Source organism: Aspergillus fischeri, genomic scaffold (assembly GCF_000149645.3).
Source record: "Aspergillus fischeri NRRL 181 1099437636245 genomic scaffold, whole genome shotgun sequence".
NCBI classification, from domain to species: Eukaryota; Fungi; Ascomycota; class Eurotiomycetes; order Eurotiales; family Aspergillaceae; genus Aspergillus; species Aspergillus fischeri.
Genome location: NW_001509773.1, coordinates 2,515,180 through 2,525,429, shown reverse-complemented (window position 1 = coordinate 2,525,429; position 10,250 = coordinate 2,515,180). Strand labels below are relative to the sequence as shown.

The 10,250-nt window shown below is 47.7% G+C and overlaps 7 protein-coding genes across 7 annotated transcripts in view, besides 1 other annotated feature; 3 read left to right on the top strand and 4 right to left on the bottom strand.

The window, feature by feature from the left end:
* Positions 1–14, bottom strand: part of NFIA_110310 (uncharacterized protein) — a gene marked incomplete at both ends in the record, with an annotated part of 404 nt that extends 390 nt beyond the window's left edge. The window contains one exon of the mRNA XM_001267433.1: positions 1–14. This exon is cut by the window's left edge and continues 168 nt beyond it. Coding sequence (XP_001267434.1) covers positions 1–14 — 14 coding nt within the window.
* A 337-nt stretch (positions 15–351) lies between these two features.
* On the top strand, positions 352–1,226 carry NFIA_110300 (NuoB/complex I 20 kDa subunit family protein; the record flags this gene model as incomplete). The annotated part of the gene is made up of 4 exons (XM_001267432.1): positions 352–394; positions 445–637; positions 705–1,060; positions 1,132–1,226. The coding sequence occupies 4 exons, from the start codon at positions 352–354 to the stop codon at positions 1,224–1,226; spliced, it is 687 nt and encodes a 228-aa protein (XP_001267433.1).
* Positions 1,227–1,533: 307 nt separating this feature from the next.
* NFIA_110290 (oxidoreductase, short-chain dehydrogenase/reductase family) lies at positions 1,534–2,676 on the bottom strand (the record flags this gene model as incomplete). Its single annotated transcript, XM_001267431.1, has 4 exons — positions 1,534–1,721; positions 1,774–2,018; positions 2,133–2,571; positions 2,622–2,676. The coding sequence occupies 4 exons, from the start codon at positions 2,674–2,676 to the stop codon at positions 1,534–1,536; spliced, it is 927 nt and encodes a 308-aa protein (XP_001267432.1).
* Positions 2,677–4,040: 1,364 nt separating this feature from the next.
* Positions 4,041–6,122, top strand: NFIA_110280 (rRNA-processing protein MPP10; the record flags this gene model as incomplete). Its single annotated transcript, XM_001267430.1, has 1 exon — positions 4,041–6,122. One exon carries the CDS (start codon positions 4,041–4,043, stop codon positions 6,120–6,122), a length of 2,082 nt encoding a protein of 693 aa, XP_001267431.1.
* Positions 6,123–6,277: 155 nt separating this feature from the next.
* NFIA_110270 (uncharacterized protein) lies at positions 6,278–7,106 on the bottom strand (the record flags this gene model as incomplete). Its single annotated transcript, XM_001267429.1, has 2 exons — positions 6,278–6,770; positions 6,850–7,106. The coding sequence occupies 2 exons, from the start codon at positions 7,104–7,106 to the stop codon at positions 6,278–6,280; spliced, it is 750 nt and encodes a 249-aa protein (XP_001267430.1).
* Positions 7,107–7,899: 793 nt separating this feature from the next.
* Positions 7,900–7,932: a microsatellite.
* A 373-nt stretch (positions 7,933–8,305) lies between these two features.
* Positions 8,306–8,893, top strand: NFIA_110260 (DUF1761 domain-containing protein; the record flags this gene model as incomplete). The annotated part of the gene is made up of 3 exons (XM_001267428.1): positions 8,306–8,321; positions 8,389–8,693; positions 8,759–8,893. The coding sequence occupies 3 exons, from the start codon at positions 8,306–8,308 to the stop codon at positions 8,891–8,893; spliced, it is 456 nt and encodes a 151-aa protein (XP_001267429.1).
* A 661-nt stretch (positions 8,894–9,554) lies between these two features.
* Positions 9,555–10,244, bottom strand: NFIA_110250 (putative NADH-ubiquinone oxidoreductase 21 kDa subunit; the record flags this gene model as incomplete). Its single annotated transcript, XM_001267427.1, has 3 exons — positions 9,555–9,579; positions 9,630–10,126; positions 10,185–10,244. 3 exons carry the CDS (start codon positions 10,242–10,244, stop codon positions 9,555–9,557), a joined length of 582 nt encoding a protein of 193 aa, XP_001267428.1.
* Positions 10,245–10,250: the final 6 nt, after the last annotated feature.

Below are 10,250 nucleotides of genomic sequence, written 5' to 3'. Positions count from 1 at the left end.
ATGAATGTCATCATCGTAGGGTTTTCTGCGATTAGACATATGTTCTGACGTGCGATATTATTACCATCTGGGGTTCGAACTTCGAAGACATGTGAGGACGTTGAACTTAGAACCGTATTATCTTCCAGTTACTAAGCTCGAGCGGCCATAGGCTCGGTCATCTTCGGCGCGACGGCGTTACCTTCCTAGTTTGGGGCCGGAACGGAACACTCTCAACTCATATCTCAACCATTTCATTGCCACTGGGCTTGCAGGGCCTTTGAGCAACAGAGGTTCTGTTCCCCTCTAGTCACCAACTACTTCTTTATCTGAGTAACAGGCGCCACAGACAAGGCAGAAGTATTATCCAGTATGCTCTCTACATCTAGGCGCGCCGTTCTGGGCGCTCTCCGCGGTACGTCTATTTTTTTTGTCTCCTGGCATTCGTCGGCTCATTTGATGTAGCGCGATCGGTTACAGTTCCATGCCTCTTCAGAGCTCAGCAGCTTGCATTGCTGTCCACCTCTCCAGTCAAATCAGCGACGGCACTCGAGCGTCAGGCGCAGTCCGGGCAGCCTTTGACTGCATCTGGAAAGGTGCGAAAGGAGGTGCCCTTGCCGAGCCAGGAAAAGAAAGAGGGTGCAATGCAATATGTCCTGTTCGTGTCCTGCATCATTTATGTACATGCATACTGAACGTCCGATCGTACTGACACTGTCATGTAGTACCACGCTTGACCAAGTCGCCAATTGGGCCCGCCAAAGCTCCTTGTGGCCGATGACCTTCGGTCTCGCCTGTTGTGCTGTCGAGATGATGCATCTGTCGACACCTAGATACGACCAAGATCGCCTGGGAATTATTTTTAGAGCTTCACCTCGCCAGTCAGATGTGATGATCGTGGCTGGTACATTGACCAACAAAATGGCACCAGCCCTTCGACAAGTTTACGATCAGATGCCTGATCCACGCTGGGTCATCAGCATGGGAAGTTGTGCGAATGGTGGCGGCTACTATCATTACAGCTACTCGGTTGTACGAGGATGTGATAGGATTGTTCCTGTCGATGTTTATGTCCCTGGATGTTCGTCGACCCTCCCTCTTGACTCGTACTTCAGATTATTCTGGCGTGAGAGCTATGCTGACGGGATATAGGCCCACCGACATCCGAGGCATTGATGTATGGAATATTCCAGCTCCAGAAGAAGATGAGACATACAAGAATCACACGCATGTGGTACCGCCGTTAATATTGTACTCGAGGAATGGGTGGATACCATGAAACCTTGGAAAATATTGACTATGGCATTGTATTCTTACGTACCTAGGAGACATACCAGTGCATACAACGAGCCAAATTGTGCTTTTGACTGATATGTCTTCGGTGTTCGGATTTTGCTCAATTTACCAGATAACACGGGCTTATCATTTGCTATCTCTCTTTCTGACAAACGTGCCACCAACCATTGAATGTAAATGGTTCAAGCGGTCTGGCGCCCTAGCCTTCAGGTACCTGTTCGTCTTTGTTGTGAGCCTGAGATCGCTTGAGGCAACGGCTTAGCCGTTGACCATGACACCGCCATTGGGGTGCAGGCTTTGCCCCGAAATGTAGCTACTGTCATGACTTGCAAGGAAAACAAAGCATGTTGCAACCTCGCTAGGTTGGCCCGGGCGACCCATGGGCACGGAGCTGAATTGTTCCATCGCAGAAGTATCCATGGTGGATGGGATCAAGGGAGTCCAGACTAGAAGCTATGTTAGAGACAACCTTTGCAATTATCTGACATCGAAACTTACTTGGACCAGGGCACACACAGTTGACTCGAATTCCTTTCCCAATTTGTTGGTTGGACAATCCTCGAGTGAACGCAACGATTGCGCCCTTCGTAGATGTATAGTCAAGGAGGTCACCTCGGCCAATGTAATGGTTAACAGATGAACAGTTGATGATCGTCGAGCCAGATCGCATATGTGGTAGACTGTACTTCGACAAGTAAAAATAAGGATGGATGTTTGTGTCAAAGGTGCGATGCCATTGGTCCCTAACGAGACGATCAATTTGATCAGCTCATGCGAGAGCTCTCTCTTCTGGGGTGCTGTGGGGGCGCAGCTAGTGAAGAGGGGCTCAAAATACTATGTTGGGAATCGGAGCATACTCATCTAGCTCGCTGATATCTTGGACCATGTTCTGGAACGCAGCGTTGTTCACCAGAATGTCAATTCCTCCCAGACACTGAAGGGCGACGTCGACCACTTTCTGGCAGTTCTCCCTTTTCCGGAGATCTACTGCCAAGCAGTGACATTCTTTTCCAGATTCCTGCACTCGTCTCTTTGTTTCTTGAGCATCTACCTCCTCCTCGGGCAAGTATACGATTAGGCTAGATGCCCCTTCCATTGCAAACAGTATGGCAACAGCGCGACCGATCCCAGAGTCGCCACCCGTAATGATAGCTCTCTTTCCAGCGAGTTTCCCAGCTGCCTTATATGTCTGGTATCCATAGTCGTCGGTCGGTATGCGGGTTGACGCAGGCTTGGGATCCTCCAGTTCCGCCTGTAGCCCAGGCTTTTTCTGATGCTGGATTGGGATCCGGTGACCTGCAGTACTGATGAGCATGGCCAAAGTTGATTCGAAGATGCGGACTCACCAGGCTGAAATTGTGATTCAGCACCGCTTGCTGGCTTTTCCGTGTACTCTTGCATGGCCGTGATCCAGTAGCAATTCGGACGATCTCAATTGACAACTCACAACTTGCGTATATTAGGTAAAATGCAGCTTTCTGAACAAGTTAATCCGCGAGAAAAGAATTTAGGAAGATAATCAGGTCAAGTTATAGTACCGCAAATCCGGCGCATACGGCCATGTCTGCCGCAAGATCACAGCGTCAGGATGACGTTTTCAAGCAACATAAGAACCTAGGAATTGAGAGCCACGAAACATCTTCGAGATATAGCCACGCACGTACAAAACCCACATCGCAATCATTACTTCGAGCTGGCCTAAGTGGTGACAATAGAAGTTCCTGTGCAGATGAGCCTCGACAGTCTCCTTGAAGTGACGTTATCAGGCAACGAAGAACTGGCATATGTGATGGTTTCAGACCGTCATGAGCACCTTATTTGAGGAGAGATGTAGTTGATGACTCTTCAGAAGTCCTCTCAGAAAGTTCTCTGAGAGCCGGACAATCGTCAGCGAGACATCATGTCCATAGAATGCGATAAGGTCTGCTTATCACTTGATTTCATCAGAGTTCGCGATTAGAAATATAGTACTGGCCTCAGAGGGCAGTTGAACTGGTGGAACTTTGAGGCACTAGGGTATCCGGATTATGGGAAACACCTTAGTTATCCTGGCGTGCACAAATTCTTGAGGAAAGCCCATATTTACACATTGGGGTTGATCTAGAGTGGTGCTTTACCTTCTGTAGGGTGGAGAAATGAATAAGATTTCGAAATTAGTCTTTTAATTACTTTTACTATCGTCCAATGAAGAATGGACCTTGGATCTGATCTGATATTAATCTGCTTGTCACGCGCCTCGGAAGTTCGTAATTGGGTTAGTACCTTACCCTAGGCCTGAAGACGTCGTGAACTGCTGAATTTGTTGGACAATCTCAATAAACAGCAGGCTGGTAGCAGCAATTTTGTTGAAGTTCAGCATTAAGGTATGTCAGCGACCCAGCATTTATTAATACTTTTAGGGAGGCACTCCGTAGTACGGAGTACTAAGGTAGTAGTATGATTATTATCCGCCTCGGGACCGTGCTGGTTAGATACCAATAACACAGCCAGGCTTAAGTGGAGCGGGAAGCTTGGCAGAGAGTTTTTCTTCATTTTCTTCTTTTTTCTAAAAACCATAGCCTCACTTTCCGACTTTCTTTTTGCCTTCATATTTTTTTTTCCTCTTTCTTCCTCGCTCTCTACATAAATTCCCCTTCTCTGTTTAAACAACAGCGCGGGCCGATGCCCTCTCAGGCATTTCTGCAATGGACCAAACGGTAATGCAAGACCAATCTGAGACGATAATCCATTGCCCAGCATCCAGGTCGACTCGCAACGGATATAACATGCCTATCGAATCAGCGTTATCTACACCATGGGTTTTTCTTAGCCCGACAACCTCGCTGCATGCGAATACAGTTGATTGTGCAAAGTACTTTCTGGATTCCCTTGCCCTGTCCGTTAGCAATGCACAGCTTGCTCGTCAGCGCGTTATGCGGAAGCGCAAGCGATCGGATTATGAGCAAGAGACTCTGCATCATGTATTACAGTTGAAGGAACTATTTGTGCAAGGGTTTACTTCCGATCAAATATGGGAACAGGCCACAAGAATACTAGACTCTGCCAAGCAGGAAATTGAGCAAGATTCCGCTCTGATTGCCCAGCGTGTCGAACCAGCTTTTGTGGACGCAAGAGCGTCACCCGTTCAGTCACAAGAGGCGAACTCTGAAGATATCTCTAATTATAGTGATATATCGATCTCTTCAGAATCGGCCCCTTATCATTCAGACCGCGACTCCGCTTCTGATGATGAAAGGGAAGATATGGCATCCGTACCAGAATCACCGAGCATAGCTGAGGGCCACTCAGACGAAGATAGTAGGACTGATGTGGAAGAGTCGGACAATGATAACCACAATAGCCGCGATACCTACGTGCAAGACCCGTTCGGACTGAACGACGGCTTTTTCTCCATTGACGAATTCAACAAGCAGTCTGAGTTTCTCGAGAGGCAAGATGCAAAAGGCGAAATAGATGACGATTTGGAAAGCGATGAAGAGGAGATAGACTGGCACGTTGACCCATTAGCTGGTGGTGGTTCTGTGCCTTCCCAAGCCAAACGACCAAAAGCACAGAGATCGAAGAGTTCTTTCGAGGACGGAAGTGAGAGCAGTAGTGATGAGGAAGGACCGACTTTCGATAACGTCGCCGTCGAAAATGACATCGATTCAGAGGATGACGATGCATATGCAATTAGTGCGGACACCACTAATTGGATGAATACCAGTGATATCAAGTACTCGGATTTTTTTGAGCCTCCTCCACGGAAGGCGACTTCGACGAAGACGCGCCCTCTTCCGAAAACACAACCTCATGGGGCTCCTGTCGAAACTGACATCGATCGCGCGATTGCTGATGTTAGGCGCGACTTGCTTGAGGACGTTGAGTCGCTGGATGGAAACGATTCTTCCGATAATGAGCTAGCGGCTTCTAAACATCAGAATTCGGCTCATGAGAAACAACGCGCGCGGATTGCCGACGAGATCCGTCGCTTAGAGGCTGCTAATGTGGCGAAGAAAGATTGGATGCTTGCTGGTGAAGCTCGAGGCGCTGAAAGACCTATGAATTCCTTGATTGAAGAAGATTTGGATTTCGAGAGGGTTGGAAAGCCGGTACCAGTTGTCACGACGGAACTTTCTGGGGACATTGAGGAGCTGGTCAAGCGTCGAATATTGGCGAAGGAGTTCGATGAAGTAATACGCCGTCGTCCTGGAATTTCGGAAGGGCAGACTGCAAAGAAAGGGAGATTTGAGCTGGAAGACACCAAGCCTCAACAGAGCCTGGCCGAGCTCTTTGAGAGTGATCATCTCAGGGCTACTGATCCGAACTATATCGACCCGAAGAATCATAAACTTCTACGAGAACATACTGAGATTTCAAACCTTTGGAAAGAGATAAGCGACCGCCTGGATACGCTGTCGAACTGGCATTACAGACCGAAAGCTCCTCAAGCAAATATCAACGTGATCACGGATGTCGCTACCATTATGATGGAGGATGCACAGCCTGCAGCTAGCAGCGCTGTTGGCGGGTTAGCAGCCCTTGCTCCTCAAGAAATTTACGCTCCGGGTGATAACGGCAAGGTTGCTGGAGAAGTAACACTCAAGAATGGAGAATCTATCGCCAAGGATGAAATGACGCGCGATGAGAAGTACAAGCTAAGGAGGAGGCAGAAGAAGCAGAGAAAGTCTGACTCCGACCCTGCAAAACAACAATCAGGGAAAGCCGCTGAAAAACAACAAATCGTCTCAACGTTGAAGAAGGGCGGTGTAAAGGTGATTGGTAGAGAGGGCCACCTCACTGATGTTTATGGTGCCAGAGACCGGGAGGGCACCGCCAAAAATGGTGCCGATATACTCAAGCTGTGAGATTATAATCACTTACCGTCCATATCCGATGACGGCGTATCTGGAATTACATGAATTTCTTTGGAAAGGCAGAAGCCTGGTAGATTAGCGCATTTCGTTCGTTTTGTAGCTACATATCAATATATGATAAACTGGGTTGCCGCTTTGGCGTTTGCTCATTCTTCTATTGCTCTAAGACTGCCGTTCTCTGGTCTAGGTTTCAACCGGAGTGAATAGAGAAAGATATTCTCCCTTCTGTATGTATCCGCGTCAGGGTCATCACGAACCTCCTTGACATCAAAGATCCTCTTAGCTGCTTTCATGAAACGGAGATCTGCTCGCCTACGCCTCTTGAAACAGAAGTAGCAAACAGATTCGGGTCCCAGCAGATCTTGCAAGGTTGAAATGAGAAGGGGGAATGCCGGCTCGAAATAGACGCAGTCCGCAGCGAGTACGATCGCAGGTTGTGTCGGTATACAGTCTGGGAGACGCTCTCCCCAATTTAACACTGTGGCCGCCACAGCAGTTGAGAGATTGTTCAGCTCAATGTTCGTTTTCATCAAGTGTAACATTGGCTCTTGGTCTGTGACGTAGATGGGACAAGGACCAACATTGCACCCTCGTGCAACCGCGAGGCCCACAAGGCCCCCGCCAGCTCCTAGTTCAACTCTAGGTAACAACGCATTAGTATAATCTCAGGGAGCGGTTGTTGAGGACTTTCTAATAAGAAAAATGGTAGTGTACAGACATCGTCTTGTTGGAGAGATTATTGCGGTATTGCCGCAGCAAGTACTTGGCCAGGACAATCCCCGCTGGCCATAATTGACCACCGCAACCCTCTTTAAGGTCTTCTTTGAGGATCAGAGGCTCTCCTAGGAGACCATCAAATGAAACCAACGTATTTCCAGCCGATTTTAGCTCCCTGACAGGGACTAAGTGTTCGCTGACATCGAAGGTTGCCACTAGATCGGACGATGAGGGGTTGGTAGGAATAATTGCTTCCATCGGATGAAATTTTGCACCCACGAAACAATTTCTTCTGAGGTTAACAAATGTCTATCGAAAGAATGTTAAATAAAACTAATTGATGTGTAAAAAGCCTCAGTCAGTCACTGACGCCTGAGCATCAAAAAATATAATGAACCAATAGGGAAAGAGAATTGAAGAAGATTAAGATAGTATGGAAGTATGCTCAGAAAAGATCACAGGAGAAAAGGAAGGGTGGTGGGGGGGTGTGCGAAAGTCCATGTTCTTTGATAGCTCTGATTGGGCATTTCTCCAAAATGAGGAGAAAATTAGGTAGGGACAGAGAAATCAACGGTGTAGATCTGCCTTTTATCTAGGCTCTAGTGGCCTTCGAGACTTCATGGTTATCTTTTGTCTATCCTTAGATAGATGAGGCCATGGCCGAGGAGATAAGATAGTGTTTCTCTTGTCCTCAATCTTCTTCGTGCCTTCTCCTCCGTGTCCTCAAATGTGGACCATAGAGAGACCAGAGGACATGCAAATTCTTGCAATTCTACTTTAGGTCCCTAGTCGGAAAGCGGAAATACAGGCCGTAATTCTTGCTAATATCCTACCTGGAATGAAGGAAAATGATTTTTCCTTGCAACTTCATATGTGGGTGGAAGAATTGGCAGAATAAATTGGCGCGGCGAATGCGACTCATGACTGTTGAGGATGGATCTGACCACGCTCTGTAATGGGAATAGCGAGAGAGATAAGAAATTAGTATTCGCTTGCTTGGTCGAGGACTACCTACTATTAAGAATCTTTTACTTCACCGCCCAAGCATGGCTAGTATAAGGATACCTCTAGTATAAGGATACCTATTGAGAGTGTCTGTTGCTTGACGTCATGGCCACTGCTCTTCCCCACACCAAGGGATCTTGCTTCCAGCCTCCCACCTTAACCGTTGGTAAAACCGACTTTATTATTGAGCTGCCTCGATTGATTGGTTCGCAACATGACTCGATCCCCATATCGGGATCTTCACACTGCAGCTCGTCGGCGTGTCCTTGTCTTTAGATCATGACGACGTCACTGCGTAGCCTGCCAAGTACATACTGTATGATGGCAACCCCATGTGACCTTGGTTCAGCAGTGTTCAAATAACGTATCTCCCCCATTCAACGGACGACAATTTTGTTGAGATCTCACAACCTACAGAATCATTGTTACACGGCGATATTTCCACACTCAAAATGACCACTCTCCACTGTAAGTATGCCCCCGTCTCCGGGCCATGCGGTCCCACTGACCATTATAATAACCTGTAATCGGCCAGATCTCCCTCCCGTGAAACCCTCGGCGATTGCGATGGGTACTATCTTCACCCATACAGCTTCACTGGGTATTCTCGCACCTGTCTTTGGTGATACTTATCATCGTGCGCAGGCCGCCAATTCCAAGGAGGAATTCATCAAGTCCAAGGAGGCTGCTGGAGCAGCGGCGGCTTGGGGTAGCTCTCTGGTTGGAAGCGCCGTTCAAACTTATGGTGTTGCCGCCCTGATCAATGCTACTGGAACGCTGAGCTATAAGGGAGCTGCTTATTTGGGAAGCTTGATTTTCATGGCCAGTTCCGCGCCAAGTGTGAGTATTCCGATTCTCTTACACCAACTTTCACATGATACGCTGACCTTGCATTCTGTTTCTAGTTCATCAGCCAAATCTTCACTGAAAAGCGACCCGTCGATACTGTTGCTGTTGGTGCTGTCAGCAGGGTGTTTGAGACAGTTGGGCTTAGTCTGTTCCTTACCTGGTGGGGTACTCGCACAAATCCTTTCGATTAGGAGCGACTCCTGGTTTATGGTCAGGGAAATTATGATTTTGTGAATTAAAACCTGAATTTGAATCAAGCCAGACATAGGATTCTGTTGCTTGCTCATGCCAATGTCTACAATTATGCAGGGACCAGGTTTCAGATCGTAGCTAGTTTAGGTAACGCTTAAAGAAGGATAACTTTGACACTTGATTTTCTCTTAAAAAAGTCGGTTTAACAGCCCTGTTCTCCTTGCCCATTTGCTGTATGCGATTGTACATCCTTGAGTTTGAGGACGTGGCAAGTCTCTTAGGATCATGACGCCGTAACTGCACTAAATCTACCCTTGGTAAATGATATTCGAGATTCTGTTTGCCCTCCTACCTATAAGACATTGCGACATTGTTTTCCACATGACTGGTTAGATTAGACGAATAGAGCGAACATAAGAGTATTCCCAGAGCATATAAATTCAGTCTGATACATAGTTGTGGAATCATCTAGCGAAATTTTCTATGCACATGTAGCTAGCTAGGAAGACTGGCTCTGTATTATCAGAAAAAGGCTGACGTTGCCATCAGCCTGCTCTATCGTACCCACACCGCGTTTGAACACTTTTCGCTAATAGATGGTCTACGTCCCACGACAGAAAGAGGATAACAATTCAATTTGGATGTGCAGTTAACGAATACTTAGACGAACGTCCGGCAAGGATACCTAGGTTCAAATGTAAGCTGGGGCAACAAAATGCGGAGATAGAAACATACACAGCAGGATAGCCTTGACCTTGACCAAGCTGATACTTGGCCGCAGAGGCGTTCAGATTACAAGGAATTGGCGGCAGACCATCGGCGCCCAGAATGCCCTGGATGCCCCTCTTGTCCTTCTCAAATATGGCAGCGAGGCCACGCTCTTCTCCTTGTTGTTTAACCTCAACCATCTGCTTCTCTCCTGCCTGCCCGATCTGCAGAACGTCATCCTTAGGCACCGCCCGGCTGCCTAATGTAAGAAGGCCAACAGCATCTGCCTGGTTGACTGTGCTAAGTCTGGGGTAGTTTCTCCGAGCGTCGCGCTTCCAGTAAGGGTTGTCGGCAATGTCTGCTGCTGGGACAGTGACGGGGTCATCATAAGATTGGGGCGGGAGAGCACCAGGAGTCGGAAGTCGATATTGCGAGTTAAGTGGTACACCGGTAGAGCGATTGGGATCGACGGCAAGAAGACGGCGAAGACGTTCCCATATCCCGGTAGACTGGACGGTGTATTTCTGATTATCGAAAATTAGAAGTGAAAAGTACCACCATCAGGATAGTAAAAATGCCTACCTTATGGACGGCTATCGCGTTCGATGCGGACTTGGCGGCTTTGAGGATGTCGCGAGCCATGATGGA